The 18,646-nt window shown below is 36.0% G+C and overlaps 1 protein-coding gene across 4 annotated transcripts in view; it reads left to right on the top strand.

Moving 5' to 3' along the window:
- RAD21 (RAD21 cohesin complex component) overlaps positions 1-15,515 on the top strand; it is a 56,080-nt gene extending 40,565 nt beyond the window's left edge. For 3 of the 4 annotated variants that reach the window (XM_074317083.1, XM_019714117.2, XM_019714203.2), the window contains 11 exons: positions 555-654; positions 2,441-2,547; positions 3,238-3,444; positions 3,938-4,063; positions 4,412-4,534; positions 6,342-6,565; positions 7,877-8,036; positions 8,471-8,619; positions 11,260-11,409; positions 12,976-13,059; positions 13,788-15,515. In XM_074317083.1, the coding sequence (XP_074173184.1) occupies positions 555-654; positions 2,441-2,547; positions 3,238-3,444; positions 3,938-4,063; positions 4,412-4,534; positions 6,342-6,565; positions 7,877-8,036; positions 8,471-8,619; positions 11,260-11,409; positions 12,976-13,059; positions 13,788-13,979 (1,622 nt within the window). In that variant the 3' untranslated portion in view covers positions 13,980-15,515. The remainder of the gene's footprint in view (positions 1-554; positions 655-2,440; positions 2,548-3,237; positions 3,445-3,937; positions 4,064-4,411; positions 4,535-6,341; positions 6,566-7,876; positions 8,037-8,470; positions 8,620-11,259; positions 11,410-12,975; positions 13,060-13,787) is intronic. The other variant, XM_019714249.2, reaches the window with a different exon arrangement.
- The last annotated feature ends 3,131 nt before the right edge of the window (positions 15,516-18,646 follow it).

Genomic DNA, 18,646 nt, shown 5'->3' on the forward strand with positions numbered 1-18,646 from the left:
AACAGTGAACTTTTTGAGATCTAAGATTTTACTTAAAATTTAGGCAGAGGCTGTGATACTTGAATGATTTCTAACACATGGCTACTAAGTGTATTTTATTTAAATAACATGCTTTTTTATGTTTGTCTTTTAAAGCAATGCATATTACAGACAGCTTGAAAAATTGGGGAAAGTATAAAGAAAATTAAAATCTTTTAGTTTCACTTTTCCTAAAATTACCAACTCCTGTTAACATTTGAGGTACTTGTTTGTAATCATTCCTTTTCCTCTTCAAAAATGTCATGCTTATTTAAAAAATGTATTATATTTGTTGATATGTCCTTTCAAAGACTAATTAGCTTAATGCATAATTAGTGCTTCGACCTTTTTTTGTAAAGCAAATAGTATAGCTTATGATTACAGAAAAACAAAAATACTTGTACTTCAAGGTACTCTGCATGTATTATCAACCGTTTAGAATATAACCTTAGGGAGTTAGACTGACTTGACCTTCCTTTGATCCCTAGATAATCTGTGATGTAGCCAGGCCTTGAAGCTTCCCGTTTCTTTTCCAGGTGTTGTTGACCTGCCTGAGGAAAATCGAGAAGCTGCTTACAATGCTATTACTTTACCTGAAGAATTTCATGACTTTGATCAGCCACTGCCTGACTTAGAGTATGTCTCTTTTTTCTGTTTTCAATTGGTAACTTGGTCTACAAAAAAATCATACTGGTTTCCAGATGTACAGTTTTCCGTGGAATGTTTTGACATTGAATTAACGTTTAGCTGAAATACATACACTTTTATTTAGGATAGTATATAAATGTGAAATGCATAACCTAGAAGTGCTTTTTCTGTAAGAAAATAGTGTAGAAGATGTCAACTTTCACACAGCTAAAATACAAGAATTCTGATGCTCTTAGGCCAAAGCTTATGTAAACTGAACAGTTGTCTAGGTGTGTGCTTTATATGACAATATTAGCAAACTTCAACTATTGACTTCATGATTTTTCTTCAGGGGACCTGGTTATTTTTTGGGACCAAGATACACTCAGCCACAATTTTTTTTTTTTTTTTTAAATATGAGATAACTTTCTGTGAAGAAATGAAAAGGTCATTGTCACAACACACATTTAAGTGGAGAAAGTTGTAGAGCTGGCCATTATAGCAGAGTACTGTGGTATATCCTTTCTCAAAGTGCAGCTGTCATTCCCATGACAGGGAATGTGACTTTAACTTTCCAAGTAGTTGATGAGCACAACTGACAACCAAGAATCCCTCTATACCAAGACCCTTTATTTTTGGACAAATTTCTCTGCTTTTTAAAATGATCTATGACTCCTAATTAAATTTGATTTATTTTGACTTGTATATGTATTAATTGATTTGACCTGTGTGTGTATTAATTAGTGCTAGGCACTGTCTAGCTGCTTTACTGCTTCTTTACTCTTCGTACGCTTTTTTTTTTATCATGGAGAATTTTTAACATAGTTAAAAGTACAGGGATTAGTATAAACTCCATGTACTGATCATCCACCTTCTGTAATTATCAATATATTGCCAGTTTTATTTCATAGGTATTTCCCCAACTTACCTTTCAACCCCTACTGGATTATTTTAAAGCAAATAACGTATATTATTTGTAAATACCTCAGTATGTATCTCTAATTTATAGGTAAGGAATTTCTAAAACATATTCATAATAACGTCATACCTTTAGGAAAATTATGGTAATATTTTGATATAATATCCAATCAGTGTTCACATGTCCCAGTTGACATATAGAGACTTTTTTTTCTTTTTCCTTTCCAGTTTGTTCGAGTTAGGGTCCTTACAAAATCTGCAGACTGAACTTGCTTAGTATGTCTCACAAGTCTCTCTTAAGAATCTGTACCCGCTCTGCATCCCTCTTATGTTTTTTCATTGCCATTTATTTGCTAACCGAACCTGGTGATTTGTTTTTAACTATTTTACATTCTGAATTTGGCCAATGATATTGCACATTGGTGTTTAACATTGCATGTTTGGTTTTTTTTTAATTCATTTAATATTTTTAAACAGTATGAAAGGTTATTTGTTAGAGGAAGAAATAGTCTCAGAAAAGCCAGGTAACTTTAGAGGTCACACAGCCTGTAAGTTGCAGGGCCCTGATAAAAAGCTATGCCTGTTTGTTTCATGCATTTCTAAGTTTTTCCTTTATATATCATATTGCCTTACATAGTGATTTCAACATATGATATTTAGCTTACTGGTCATTGATGGCTTTAAAATTTAAGTGAAAATCACAATTAACTTCTAACTCATTATTCATATTTTTGGATTATATTTATTTAGAATTAAATATTAAGGCTTCTAAATCTAAATAGGTTGTGTATATGATTTTTTCTTATAGAGGAAATTGCTTTTTTTCCTTATAAATATAATGAAACTAAACTAAAATTTATTTGAAATTCTTTTACAGTGACATTGATGTGGCCCAGCAGTTCAGCCTGAACCAGAGTAGAGTGGAAGAGATAACCATGAGAGAAGAAGTTGGGAACATCAGTATCCTACAGGAAAATGATTTTGGTAATAGAGAAGTCACTAGCCACTAGCTACAATGTTATAATTATGTTCGGCCCTGCTAGCAATTTGAAAAAGAAAACCAGGCATTTGTCACATTCACAGAAAGAAAGACTTAGCATTTCATCTTACGCATTTTCATCAGGAAAAGAATTTGCCTTCCTACCAGCGCATAGCATCATTTCCATTTATGCACCAAACTTCATCTTTTGCCTACTCTTGCTCCCCATACACAGTGTTAGAACCTATACATTGAAGAGTGGAGAAAGTCCCAACATTAAAGTGATGTGCGCTTTTAAACTAATTATTTTGGAATAGTTGGATTGTGTACATACGATTCTTTTGGAATAGTACTCAAAACTGGTACCAAGCCAAATCCTTTTATTGATGAAAACAAGAAAGTTTAAATCTGTGACTGTTAATGCAACCTAACAGATACACATATTTAGATGTACTTAACATATTTAGGATAACCTAAATTTGGATCTTACAGTTGAATTCACTAGTCATGCCCTAGAATCAGTTTATGAAATATAGATGCTAAAGATTTAAAGTTTAAACTAGATCTTTTGTCATTTAAGGATAAACAAGACTTCAGTAAGCCCATGTGACATAATTACAGTAAATCATTAACCTTTTTCTTTTGTAACAATGATGTTTCTTTTTTCAATTAATGACTGACTAAAATTTGTTCAGGTGACTTTGGAATGGATGATCGTGAGATAATGAGAGAAGGCAGCGCTTTCGAAGATGATGACATGTTAGTAAGCACTAGTGCTTCTAACCTCCTATTAGAGCCTGAACAGAGCACCAGCAATCTGAATGAGAAAATTAACCATTTAGAATATGAAGACCAATATAAGGATGACAATTTTGGAGAAGGAAATGATGGTGGTATATTAGGTAGGTCACAACAAGTTGGTTAATTCTAACAATTTCATTATTTAGTTCTTAGAGTAGAGCAGTTGCTAATTCTGGGTATTGAGTAACTCTTTAGGTATATATGTATGAATTGTGACCCTATGGGTCAGTAAAATTTTTCTGTAAAACTATAGCCTCAAAATGTAACAAGCCATGATTTTGTTCAAAGGTGCTTGTCTTACAGTTCTAAATTTTACTAGTTCTTAAAACTGCTCTGCTTGTGTTTGATATCTACATTAAGTAAATATATCACGTAGGTACTAGCTAGAAAATATAAATTAGGAATGAGAAATGTTTTTATATACTGTTTTATAATTTTGTACACTACTTTGAAGAAAAACACGTGCAAATTGAATACAAATTGAAATTTTTAAATTTAATTCATTTCAACCTAATTTTGTTTCTCTGGTGATTGGCTAGTGTCCTTTTAGCATTTCTTTTATAAATTATAACTAAATTACGTTCCCTATTTTAGATGACAAACTTATTAGTAATAATGATGGCGGTATCTTTGACGATCCCCCTGCCCTGTCTGAGACCGGGGTTATGTTGCCAGAACAGCCTGCACATGACGATATGGATGAGGATGATAACGTATCAAGTAAGCATTATATACTCGGTGATCTGGGCATGACTATATGATATCCAGAAAGATATGACGTAGAAGACCACAGACTAAAAGTTACAACTTTTGATGAACTATAAATCTGTTTAAAGATAGTGCTTATGATTGATTACTAGTTCTTATTCTCTTTGGTTTTTAACTTTATGCCCCTCCTCCTTTTTTGGCCAATAGGGTTCAACTCGGGCCACATGTCCTCATAACTAGAAAATTTTTTTCTTGGTACCAGTAGGTTTCTTTTCTCAGAGGGATTTTTTTTTTTTTTCTACTTGTAGGATATACATTAAATACCCAAGCCTTTTGTGACCAGATTTCTGTTTCTTATAGTGGGTGGGCCTGACAGTCCTGATTCAGTGGATCCTGTTGAACCAATGCCAACTATGACTGATCAAACAACACTTGTTCCGAATGAGGAAGAAGCCTTTGCTTTGGAACCTATTGATATCACTGGTGAGCATACTTTATGACTTAACACAACTTAGAACATAAGGTCCTAATTCTGGCTCTTTCCCACTAATCTGCTTACATTTTAGATAACTAAGCTTCTTTTTCCTTTGTCACAGTCTCTATCAGAATCTTTGTTTAATTCAAATATAAGTTGAATATCTTACAGAATATTTGTACAGGTTGCTATGAAACATGAATGGATAGAAGTTTTCTGCTAATAATGTATCTTGGTCTTTTGGGATTCCCAAAATGCTAGCAGGTCATGTTATGTATAACATTTAGAAAACATTGTAAGGCGTTTTACAGTAAAGTATAAGACTGACCAATCAATTATCTTCCAAAGTTCTAGATTCTGTATAGTTGTGCTACAATCTAGAAAAACCTAAAAACACTTTTTTTTTTTAAGCTGGAAATATCAAAGGTTCTAAAAGCAGTAGTCTATTGCTTTTAGTTCTTATTAAGAAACATAGCAAAACATTTAATTGGTGGTACTACTTGTGAGTAAAAGGCAATTTGAGCTACATAATATGGTTGTGAAATTTTAAAATTTCTAGGTTTATGGGTACAGTGTGAAAGAATACTTGCAGTCGGTTACAGTATACTTAGAGATAACAGTTATTTTAAGTAGAACAGGATTAACCTTTTCAGTTTCCTATGTAGAATCTGATCACCAAAAATTGTTTGTGACTTGGGCTTGTAGTTTATAAAGAGTGCTTGCTATGTACCTGACTGTTTAGGAACTAAAAATGTAACAATGAACGAGTCTTTATCCTCATGGAACTTAAATACTGATTAGGGGGAACATGAGTAGTTAAGTAAACACATACTGTATTAGTGACAAATATTACAAAGAACTCTAAGCAGAGGTACGGGGGATATACTGCAGTGTTCAAAATAGGATAGTCAGGCTTGCCTGGCTGTTTGAAGAACTTGAACTTTTACTCAGGGTAGGAAACACTTCAATAGCTGGAGGACGGGTTAAACAAAGGCTATCACTCTGGCATCTTTTTGAATCTTGAATTTTGAACCACTTGGTGAATATTTTATTTATAAAAACCTATGGGATATAACATATCTGACAGAATGAAATCTTAAGGAATTTATCTAATCCCATGAGCTTTTCTGTATCTTCAGAAATTGAGATAATGTTACCTATTTTGCTAAGTTTTAGTAAGGATTAGAAATGAATATACAAAAAGCGTCTATGATGGAGTTGCAGATCTTTCTGACTAGATTTGGGCTTGTTTCACTTCATCAAGCTGCTTGTACAACTGCCATATGTGAATTATAACTTCCAATAAAACTCATAGTAACTGTAACCATTTATGGAGGACTCAATCTGTACCAGTATACTAAGTATTTTGTAACTCCTGTAAGTGGTTGGCTATATTTCAGATGAGAAAATGAAGAGGTAAGCAAGATGAAACTAACTTTTCTTAATGGTCATTCAGCTAATAAGTGATAGAATCCAGGACTTGAGCCCAAGTGTGATATGTTCCATGTTTACAATTTACAGGTACATGGGCAAATATTGTACTGGCTCTTGAATTATTTTACTCATTTTGTACTAAATACATAATTACTTATTCTGCAAAGTTTTACTGAGCACCTATTGAATGCCAGCCTCTAGTCTACATGGTGCTTAGGGAACCTCATTTAAAATACATTTTGCCCTCATGAGGCTTCACTTTTCTGGTAGGTGTATAGAAAAGCAGGGAATACAACAAGACCAAGTCTGGTTGTTTGTTTCATGCTGCCCTCTCAGGAAAATGCCTTTTTTTCTTTCTTTCTTTTTTTTGAATCATTCTAGTCAAGGAAACAAAAGCCAAGCGGAAGAGGAAGCTAATTGTTGACAGTGTCAAAGAGTTGGATAGTAAGACAATTAGAGCCCAACTTAGTGATTATTCTGACATTGTTACTACTTTGGATCTGGCACCACCCACCAAGAAATTGATGATGTGGAAAGAGACAGGGGGAGTGGAAAAACTCTTCTCTTTACCTGCCCAGCCTTTGTGGAATAACAGACTACTGAAGGTAAGATAGTTTGCAGAATTGTTTCCATATACAGTTTGACCATTTTAAAAAATATTTTTAAAACCTGTGATCAACTGATTTTCAACTATATGGTACCTTCTTTTCTTCTTTTTTAAATCCCAGTATACTGACCATAACTTGATCTGAAAGATCATGATAAGTGAGTGGCACCTGCATTTCTAAAAGATGCAGAGTGAACTTGCCATATACTAAAAAGCTACTGACATTTTTAATAACAGTTCTCTCTCCTCAGCCTCCTGTGATAAACTGCGCTGTTGCCTTAGTGTGGACTGTGCTTCAGGTCTGCAGTCTTCAGGGGTTGCTTTCTGGCAAAAACGTGGTGGTTCTATTTTTCCCCACAAAGAATTCTGGCTGTATGAGAATAGGCCCTTTTCTGCTCACTTAAGGTTCCAGAGTATTCCAAAGCAAGATTCTGAGGCATCTCATGAGTGATACAGTGCTCTTTAGGCTATTATTATTCCTAAAGTTGAAATGTGCATAGAACCAATTGATTTTACTTTATATTTTACTATATCCTAAAGTGTATCAAAGCAGCAAGGCTATGGTTAACTGCTATTTATAGAAAGTATGGTCAAATAATATTTGGAAGATTTATATTTTTTGACTAAGTTCTAAGGTTGTTTTTTTTTTAAAAAAAAAAAAAAAAAAGACGAGTTTTTCCTAAGGAAAAGGAAATTTTACATAATTCAAAAAATATGGAAAAGCCATTTCTGCAAAGATGTTCATTACATTGTTATTTACAGTTAATTTTTTAAAAAGAAACTTAAAATACTGAAAAATGGTTCAAGTGTGAGATACATGTTGTGTGTAGTATATATATAATATATATACACACAAAACATATTCACTCAGTGGAATATTATGCAATCATTAAAAATATTTGATAAGAGTACCATATAATAAGTGGAAAAAGGACTGTAAAGCTGTTTGAAATGATCCAGTTAGACTAAGTTTTAAGTGTAGCAGTATGAAAATAAACTGCAGGCAAATAAATTTAAAACTTAAGTGTTACCTGAGTTACAAGACAACGGATTAAAAATTTTTCATTTCTTTTCAACTTTTCCAAAATTGTTGCAATTATCTGAAATCCTATATTTAAAATCATTTTAAGATGAAATGAAGTGGGAATGTCATGACATTAAGTAGAAATCATGTAAAATTATATATACCCTGATTACAACTATATTAAAATTTACGGAAAATAGAAATGTCAGTGGTGGGTGTTCAGTTAATGTGGTTTATTTTATGATTGCGTTTTTTTTTCTTTATTTTTCTTTTTTCTTTTTATAGCTCTTCACACGCTGTCTTACACCTCTAGTTCCAGAAGATCTGAGGAAAAGGAGGAAAGGAGGAGAGGCTGATAATTTGGATGAATTCCTCAAAGAATTTGAAAATCCAGAGGTTCCCAGAGAGGACCAGCAACAGCAGCATCAGCAGCGCGATGTTATCGGTCTGTGGTGTTGGAATAGTTCCCTGATGAAGTTGACGTAAACATTTGGCCTAAAATTTCCCCATATGACAAAGTTAAAGAAATCAGGAACAAAGGCGTAGACCCAGATTTTTGGATGGGGAAATACATGCCTTATTGTGTGACTGCTTTGTTAGAGAGGAAGCTTTCTGTGTTCAGGACTGGCTGGGTAATAGTCTGCTAAAGGATTGTCCTGCATTGGACAGGACGTGGGACTTGTCCTTCTAAGGCCCTTTCCCACCTTTAAGTGTATTGTTATAAATTGAGTAATATTTGTGGAGGTAAAATTTTTTTCAGCCATCTTCATTAGAGAAAGTACCTATGTCTTGGTATATTAGTATTAAAAATAAATGGTTCTAAAATAATTGTTTAAGGCTGTATGATCTTAGTCTCCTCTTCATATGACCACATTGCAGATGAGCCCATTTTGGAAGAGCCAAGCCGCCTCCAGGAGTCAGTAATGGAGACCAGCAGAACAAATTTGGATGAGTCAGCTATGCCACCACCACCACCTCAGGGAGTTAAGCGAAAAGCAGGACAAATTGACCCAGAGCCTGTGATCCCTGTAAGTAAGCACACCTCTCCCTCATGATGTTTAGGGGTATTCATTTTAAAACCCTAGAAGTAGTAAGTGTTATTTAAGGAGCCCTTTTGAAGTATCTTGGTTTAGGCAGAAAATGCAAAGGAATGGGTCCAGAGAGGAAGAACAGTAGCCGAGGATATGAGCACAATGTGCCTTAAGTGAGAAAAGGTGCTTAGGAATTTTCAGTCTTTCTGACTCTTTTTGGATAGTCTTGCTTCACAGTGACCTAAAGTGAACTTCGTATAACTAGAAGTTCCACTCTAACCAGCATCTCCCATTTCCCCCAGTAACCACCATTCTCTTTGCTTTTATGAGTTGGGCGTTTTTAGATTCCACATCTAAGCAATGTCATATAGGACTTCTTTCTCTGACTTGTTTCACTTAGCATAATGCCCTCAAGGTTCACCCATGATGTTGCATATGGCACGGTTTCCTTTCTCGTGGCTGAATAATACTCCATTTTATATATGTATCACATTTTCTTTATCCATTAACAGACACTTAGGATTTTTTCCATATATTAGCTGTTGTAAATAATGTAGTGAATATGAGGGTGCAGAAATCTTTTCAAGGTAGTCAATTTTTCCTTCAGATAAACACCCAGAAGTGGAATTGCTGAATCGTATGGTTCTATTTTTAATTTTTTGAGGAATCTCCAAAGTGTTTCCGTACTGATTGTTCCAATGTACGTTCCCACCAGTAGTGCACAAGGGCTCTCTCTTTTTTCTTCACATCACCACCAACACTCATTTCTTGTCTTGATAATAACCATTCTAACAGATATGACGTGATATCTCATTGCGGTTTTGATTTGCGTTTCCTTGATGATTGCTGATGTTGAACATCTTTTTATGTACCTGTTGGCCATCTGTATATCTTCTTCGGAAAAATGTCTGCTCAGATCCTCTGCCCATTTTTAATGATTTTTTTTTTTTTTTAATGCTTGAATTTTGTGAGTTCTTTATCTGATAAGGAGTTAATACCTAAAATACTGTCAGTGCCAGAAAAATGTATACACATTTTAAGAAAGGAAAAAACTTAAAATTATGCTGATGCTTACCACTTTGACCTCTTATAATTGCAGAAGTCATATGTGACTTGTATTCATCTTTTGTTATTGGTATGTATTATTACAATTAATAGTTTTTTTTCTTTAAAAATGTATATACATTTTTTTGGCACCCTCTGTATATGAATTGCAAATATTTTCTCCTTTCTGTAGGTTGCCTTTTCATTTTATTGATGGTATCCTTTGCAGAAGCTTTCTAGTTTGATGTAGTCTCACCTATTTATTTTTGCTTTTGTTGCTTTTGCATTTGATGTCAGATCTGAAAAAATCATTGCCAAGATCATTGTCAAGCAGCTTACCGCCTATGATTTCTTCTAGTTTTATGGTTTCAGGTCTTAAGTCTTTAATCCATTTTGAGTTGAATGTTGTGTTTGGTATAGGAGATTAGGGATCCAGGTTTTTTGGCACCGTTTATTGAAGAGACGGCCCTTTCCCCATTGTATATTAGCTTCTTTGTTGTGAACTGACCATGTAGGCATGGGTTTATTCCTGGGCTCTCTATTCTGTTCCGGTTTCTGGTTTAATCTTCAGCAAACATTCCTGCGTATCTTCAATACTAGGTAGTTTTAGGCTACGTTACTAAGTAATCAAAATATACTTTTCAAATTGCTGAGAAAAAAGTAAAGCAATATCTGGCTATTTCACTCAAACTAGCTACCATTAAGTCACTTAGGATAGGAAAACTAAGTACAAAGGAGGTAAGGTCTGGTTTAGGACTTCCCAACCCTAAGTCTGTAGAATAAATGAATCTGAGCAAAGGGAAGCTCTTGGGTAACCTTGGACTCTTGGTTCAGCCTTCATCAAGAGGTGTTGGAAGAATACTCTGCCAGTTTGAAGAACTAATTCTCTGTGCCCTCTGGTGGTAAGGAGTTGTCAAAAGAGTATTTTTCTGAATGAGCTCAGGAATAGGAATGGGAACAGGTAGGTGAGTGGAGTGGGTTATTCTAGTACCACTCTGCTAGTAATTGTTCCCTTGCCATTCCTTTGCATTGGGATTGGGAAAGGCTTCGTTTTTTAATCTTCTCAAATATTAATATTAAGCCTGAGAGGAAGGAAATTCAAGAGATAGACCCAGAAAAATAGTTCTCCTTTCCCGTTTGCTGCTGTAAGAACTCAAGGTTAATTGTGATACCTTAAAGCAATGTTACGCACTAATGGTTGACAGTACCAGACTAATTGATGGTAAAGCTTTTTTGTACTGCCCTGGAGTCAGTGAGTTCTGTTTTGTGTGTTTTCCCCTAAAATGCTACTACAGAAAGTTCTTGGGATTTTTACTGCTTATAGTTTTTCTTCTTATTTGCAAATGTGTCACATAGACTTAACTATTTGACTTCTAAAAAGTAAATATTCTAGAACAAAAGTGGATTTTTTAAAATAAGATAATGGATTAATTTCTTTTGTAAATTACAGTGCTTTAATGTTGTAGCTTTACCAAAAAAAAATGATAAATATAATATAATCAATTTCTGATTATTTCTTTCCATTTTGAAAACTTTAAAAGAAGCCACCCTTTAAGTGTAAATCTTAAGTTGCCTTGTTTTTATTGCTTTGAGCCTCAGCAGGTAGAGCAGATGGACATGCCTCCTGTAGAACTGCCCCCAGAAGAGCCTCCAAATATCTGTCAGTTAATTCCAGAGTTAGAACTTCTGCCAGAAAAAGAAAAGGAGAAAGAGAAGGAGAAAGAAGATGATGAAGAAGAGGAGGTAAAGGAATGTAGAGATCTAGTGAATATATTCCATTCCAGCTTTAGCAAAAGTCTTCAACCAGTTCTTTTGCTTTTCATATTGGACATAATTGATGTTTAGCATCAGTGATGAAAAATGCTTGAACAGAAGGAAAATGTAACCAAATTCTTAGTAATCTAGCTCGTTGAGAACATCGGATTTATACTGTGCTACATAACTTACTGGCTTCCTCATGGGCTTTTGAAGGACATGGGCCTGCCCTTAGATTTTTTTTTTTTTTTTTTTTTTTTTTGCTTCTAAATTGTTTTCCATGGCCTGAAAATCAGATATCCAAACATTTTTCATTTGTGTGGGTTTTGTTTTCATTAGACTGGGGTGGGATGTGACTTGGCTAAAATAGATTGAAGGCTTGAATGACTTGTTTTTTTAAAAAGTAGAGGTGCTTTAGGAATGGATTTCCTGTCCTTGGGACATGTTTTGGCTGTTCAAGGTCTTGAGAATGTTGGATAAGATTTAGAATACTTACTGTTCTATTTGATGTTCTGTCAAATATTTTATACAGACCTTTTTTTTAAAGTGTCCAGATAGCATTGAAGCTTTTTAAATTTCTTCCAAGACTTAAAAGTTATGGATTGGACACATTTTGATGTATTTGTAATTTATTATTATGCCAGCCAGAGAGTTCATGACCACTTAGTCCTTAGGATTTAATGACCCATACATTGTTTTAAAGTCAAAATTTAGCTCCCGAGTTACTCTAGCCTATGTACTAGAGTGCGCTATTATCTCACACTATGTGTAAAGCTGTTTAGTTCTGGCTCCTTGGAACATGGTGTACCTTGTTTCCCTGGAAATAAGACCTAGTCGGACAGTCAGCTGTAATACGTCTTTTGGAGCAAAATTTAATATAACACCAGGTCGTATATAAAATAAGACCTGGTCTTATATTAATTTTTGCTCCAAAAGACGCATTTGAGCTTATAGTCTGGCTAGATCTTATTTTTGGGGAAACACGGTATATAGTTCTAGCATAGCCTGGGAGCATCTCAGCTCTTACCCACACCAATTTTAGAAAGTCATTTAGGTAGCTGGCTAGCAGTAACTAGGAGCTAGGCGGCTCAAGTGAAATATATATTATGGGTTGTAGCCCATTTCTTTTAAAACACCATATAAACTAGTACTGCTTATTCATTTTTGCTAGTTTGTGGGCTCTGGTACTGGTACAGAATATAAATTCATCTAGAATATTATTCTACTAAAAAAAATACATATTTAGTTGAAATAAACTGTTCAGTGGCATAGTTGATTTATGTCCCAACACAAGTTCCTTAACAGGGGCCAAATAACCACCAGCAGTAGTCTGTGGGCCACGCTGTATAGACCACATCCTTACAGGCCAGTACAGAATCATATATTCAGCCAAATGTTTGTTTGCAGGTGCAGAGGACTTCCTTTTATAATTTAAGAAAGACATACTAGATCGAAGTGATTTTTTTGAGCAGCAGCAAGTTTAATTTCTATTAAGTTAATTTAGAACTTTTGGGTGTTATAGAAATTTCAAATGTGGGGGTCATTTTCATTCAGGATGAAGATGCTTCAGGGGGTGATCAGGATCAAGAAGAAAGAAGATGGAACAAAAGGACTCAGCAGATGCTTCATGGTCTTCAGGTATGCCACTGTAGTCTTCGAAGTCTTCCTCAAAGACTTGTCATTGCCCCTCAAAAAACGGCTCCATGCTATATAACCAGAAAACCTACCTTTGTGGAACTTTTTCCACATCTACCTATTTTAATACATAAACTGTTAGGCCCAGAGTAATAAGCCTGGAAGGTATCCAGGTGAATAGTTAACTGTGGTTATCATGCAAAGCAGAACTGTGGTGGTGATTTATGGTACTCCTTTGTGTGTCTAGATCTTATTTTTAGTTAAGCAAATTTAATGTGTTTGAATCATTGAATTTGTGGTATTGTTGTTGTAGTGTCAGATGTCACCACTTGGGCCTTAAGGTGTCAGATAGATATGAGGTATCTTAAGCATCTATGACATACCAGACAAGTTGCTCAGGGGTTTCCTAAAATAATTCAAAGGATACTTGGAATAAGTTAACAACTGTAAGTAAGTATTAGACTTTACTATTAGAGTACATTACATGTCCAGAGAAATGAGTCATTTTAATATTGCTGGAACAACTTTCCTGGTTTCTTAGATTTGTGATTTTAGACATGCCGTGGTACACTTGCTTTTACCTTCTCCATTAATGTGAGACTCAGTCTCATGCTATTAAAAGAAGTCCACTCCCAGCCAATAGGATGAATATGCAGTATACTTTTTCTGGTATCCACAGTTAGCCTCTTATTTTGCAGATTTCATTTGATCCTTTTTTTGTTTTATTTCAGCGAGCTCTTGCTAAAACTGGAGCTGAATCTATTAGTTTGCTTGAGTTATGTCGAAACACGAACAGAAAACAAGCCGCAGCGAAGTTCTACAGTTTCTTGGTTCTTAAAAAGCAGCAAGCCATTGAGCTGACACAGGAAGAACCATACAGTGACATCATTGCAACACCCGGACCGAGGTTCCACATTATCTGAGCAGCTTAGAAGCATTAGAGCTAGTGTTCATGTCACTAGTGTGTACAAATTGCCCCCATGTGTAGGGCACACGAAACCCTTTCAGAAATTTTAGATTTTTGTCTGTACAAAGTCTCTGCCTTTTTCTTTCTTCATTTCCAGTATTTTAAATCTGTCAGTTTCATCTTTAAGGGAAACTGCTTGTATGGATTGTGTTTGTGTTCTTACGGAGAAAACAAGCACCCAGAAGATTATTTCAGCAGTTCAGAACAGATGTGTGCAATATTGGCGCATGTGATAATGTTGAGTACCAGTCAAAAGTCAGGATTTTTGTCTTAGTTCTCCATTACTGGATTGGAAATGGAAAACTTGTCAGGAAAAATGCCTGACAGTTTAATTAAGAACTGTGCTGTGAGTCTTTGACAGAAACTGTCTCTTCTCATCAGTAACATCGGCAATCTTGGTAACCACTTTACTTACAGATCGTGCCCAAAACAGAGATTGTCCTCTTATGTGTTTTAAAGTAGAATTCCATAATGACCAAGGGGATGTGTGAAATTGTGTTTTAACTACTCCCCTTCAACTACAAAAATATAGAACTTGGTTTAAAGTGTTCTCTTTTATAAATCATTCCACTTGAATCTTTTTAATGAACCTTACTATCCTGAAATCTGTTGTTTTAGTGAGGCTCTAAAATGAGCAAAAATAGGCTTTTTAGAGTAGAATGAATTTAAAAAACATTTATGACTTGCCAGGAGCTATAAATCAAAGTTTTAAAAAATGTTTGGATATATTTGAGTATTCAGATCATGAAAATAGAAATTGCTATGCCAACTAAAAGGACAGACCGATGGGAAATTATACACCTCGTTGAACCGTTGAGTGGACAATGCTGTAAAAACTAATGGCTTCTCTGATATTTATTATAAGTTTTATTACTGACCTCTTTTTCCAACGCTGCACACTCCTGTGTTTGGAACTTTTTTAATAGCTTTGCGACAGAAATCCTATATCCGGTTTCCTATAATTTAAGTGAAGAAAAACACATCTAGATAAAGGCTTTATTATTATTAACAGACCAGATAGCACCAGAAATTATGTGACTATTATGATTATCAAAACATGTCTTAACTTTTTAGGGCAAAAATACACTGAAAGTTCTAGCTTAAGTGTTGGCACTTTTGTGGGGAAAAAAATCACTTTTGAAACTCATAATTTCAGTGTATACCCAATAATTTAAAATTATGTGAAATGTTTTAAATTTGTGAACTCGTAATTACTGTTTGATGATTCATTTTCTTGAGAATGGTAATTGTATAAAATTGCTATTGCAGCTTTATTTTCCATATGATGTGCCTGTAAACCATGGATATTCCTCCCTTTGTAAAAAGACATTGTAGATAATTGAATGTTTGATTATGGAAGGTCATTAGTTTCTTGTTACACATTTTGTTAGTCTGGTTTTTGTTGCTTATTGGGTTTAATATTGTTCTTGAAAATAGTTAATGCTATGTTATGTATAACTTTTCTAATAAAAGTTGTGTTATAAGCTGTAAATTTTTGGAATATTGGTTATTCCGTTAGTGGTGTTCCCCATAGAAACATTGATGAAAGAAGTTAATTATGCCTCATCTTTTTGTTTGCCGTATCTAGAATAATTATCCATGCAAATACTAAGTGAATTTTTCAAAAGGTCTCAGGCTAAAAAATGAAACACTAAAGTAGAAAGACAGAAGAGCCTTGTGATCCGAAACTGACAGAACTATTAGAACTTTTAAGGGGCACAGATAATCTCTCTATTAACTAAGTACATACATACAATTCATGACATGCCTATGGATGTATATCCTGGGGGCCCTCAACAGACTTAGCCAATAAGCATGTTCTGGAGATTCCTGGGTCCATCTGAAAAGCCTGCTGAAGGCCAGGGCATTCAGTAACTTGGAATGTACCCACCTTTACATTCAGGCTTCTGACTTGTCCCACCCCTAGCAATGAGCTTTAAAACACCAAGACTGCATGCTTAGGATAAACAGGGCTTAAACCGTAAATAGTTTGATGCTGTGTGTAACAGGGACAGCAGTGTTGACTAAGCGTCAGTTGTCCTCAAACCCAAAGAAGCTTTATTTGAGGACTCACCACCTGTGGTAAAGACTAGTAAAGAATTATAATCTAATAATGAAAGTGGTGGGAGCCTGGAATACTGCATGCCAAAACACCTGGGGGTAGTCCAGAAGGTATTCAGATGATGAAAAGCTTTTGCAAAGATTTTAAGGTGGCTCAGCATAGTAAGTAAAGTGAAATGGTTTCATTTTAGATACAGCAGAATCATGAGTATTTAATTTAGGACTTAAAAGCCTAGGTGGAGACAGTATAATCCTATCTTGATTTCCATCCTCAAACAGAGCTACCATAAAGGTGCAGTAGAAAGCAATTGGCCAGGGGTCTGGAAATAGCTTCTCATCTTGTCTAAAACTCAGAAAACTTCATTATCTAGGCCTACTTCTAATGAAAACCAGGTCACACTTGTTTCCAGGAGTTGTGCAAGTTCTATGAGGTAGCTACAAGCAATTTGAAAAGCAGCTAACCTTTGTATGACAGGGCTGAACATTGGTTTTTTTCAGGTCACTTGGGTGCACATGATTGGGCAAGGTTCTTAACCTTTCTGACCCTAGGGTACCTCAATCCATCTAAAACTGAACTAACCAGACTTATTCTTTCAGATCCCCTAATGCTTTATCCTGGTTAAGTGGCTCCTTCACTTTCTACATCTCCAGTACTTTACAACTAATTGAATTACCTTTCACATGTCCAGTAGCCTGGACTATTGGCTACCGAATTGGCACAGCTTTAGCATCACATTAAAATGTTGCACAATCTTAAGATAATACTCCTAAACCTATGCAAGGTGCTTAAAGTCTAAGAATGCACAAGGCACCACTCTCTGCCTTCATAAAGCTTACATTCTAGCATGGAGACATGAGCAATACACATAAGTCGAAAATTAGTATGTTCAGAAAGATAGCTTGTGGTATTAATCGGGTGGTCTGAGTAAGCCTCATTTAGAAGAAGTTCTGAGCAAAGATGTGAAGAATGGTAGAACAGGTTTGTAAGGGACGAGTGCTTCAGAAAGAGCGAATAACGAGAGCAAACACTGGGACGTAAGTGTGCCTGGCTTGTTCAAGGTAAGGCAGGACCAGACACTGACTAGAACAAAGTGAGTGAGAGGGGAAGTAATAGAAACAAGATGGGAAATAGAACGGGCTACGTCTTGTGCACCAGAGGTGTTCAACCTCACTGCCCTTGGCAGTCAGCCAGGGAGGTTTGAAAAATACATCCAGGTTCAACTCCCTGCAGAACATTTACCAGATTCCTGCTGCCCTCTGTAAAATAGTTGAATGGATGCATGGGTGGAAAGAATATACAGTAATGGGTCTCCCACCACAATCTTTGTGTGGTGTTAATCTGGAAGGTGTATCTTATTTACTGTGCGGTTTCGAGTAATCCCTGACACAGTGACACCAGTACCTTATTAGAGAAAGGTCAAAAGAGAAGTAAATGTATTCACAAATAAATGGACCAGGGTTGCCTTGAGACTCCATTTACTCAACTATAAATCGGGGCCATTGTTGAAGTTGCACTATTGTGAAGAATACGTGAAATAGAGTGCCTAAAACAGTGGACACTCAATAAGCAATGGCTATTGTAAAAATGTTTCGAGCCACAGATTCATACTGGAAAATGGAGTTTTCAGAATATGAATTTGACAGAGTTGGATGCAAAAATAGAGTGAAGAGACTAAAAGTAGTTGTGAACACTGGAATCTGGGTGAAATGCAAACAGGAACCTACAAGATGGTTTCCCTCTGAACATTTCCTGCCTTTCAGCGGACTTTCTTCCCTCTGCCTGCAACACCCTACGAGGTGAGCAATCCTGGGCTGCAAAGATAATAACATAGGAGGCTCCTGAACTCCCCACCTGCCATGGACACCCCAAATGGAGCAATTTCCTCTGAAAGAAATCCAGCAACTAGGGGAGTGGCACACATTGGGAGAACAAGGAAATGCCCACATTCAAACAGGAAAGGCTGAGTCCCTCCCACCATAAAGCCCACCTCCAGCATACTGATACACAATTGGAAGGGAACTCACCACCCCTAGGTTCTCTCTGAAGAGTGAAGGAATTGGACCCCATATCTAGCACCACAACTTTTAAGCCTCACCCAGGGATTGGCCCCCAAAATACCTAACTCTAAAAGCCTGTGGGCATGTATCTAGGGGACCCACAAGACTAGCAAACAAATCCTTAACAGGTGCCACAGCATTCACCGTGGCTATTGCCCAGGGCTCAGCGCAAAGGGGAACAGGCAAAATAGCCCATCTCCCAGTGTTTCCCTGAGAGGGGCCTATTTGCATACTTTAAAAACTACTGCCTAAGGATCAGGCTTCTAATTTAGCACTCCTATAGGGGCTGACGGTGATTCTCCCCTAAGACCACGGAAACCAGAGGACACTTCCCAACCCTCTCCCTCTAGCCTCCTCCAAGTCTCCAGTATCTCCCTGAAAAGAGTATATACACAAGTCTGGTGCCCCAGCTTTTGTGGCTGCTGCCTAAGGGAAGGGCCCTCAGATCACCTGACTGATAGCCAAGAAGGCTTGCATTCACAAGTCCCACAGAAACGTAGTAAA

This window comes from Rhinolophus sinicus, linkage group LG12 (genome assembly GCF_036562045.2).
Source record: "Rhinolophus sinicus isolate RSC01 linkage group LG12, ASM3656204v1, whole genome shotgun sequence".
In the NCBI taxonomy this organism is placed as follows: domain Eukaryota; kingdom Metazoa; phylum Chordata; class Mammalia; order Chiroptera; family Rhinolophidae; genus Rhinolophus; species Rhinolophus sinicus.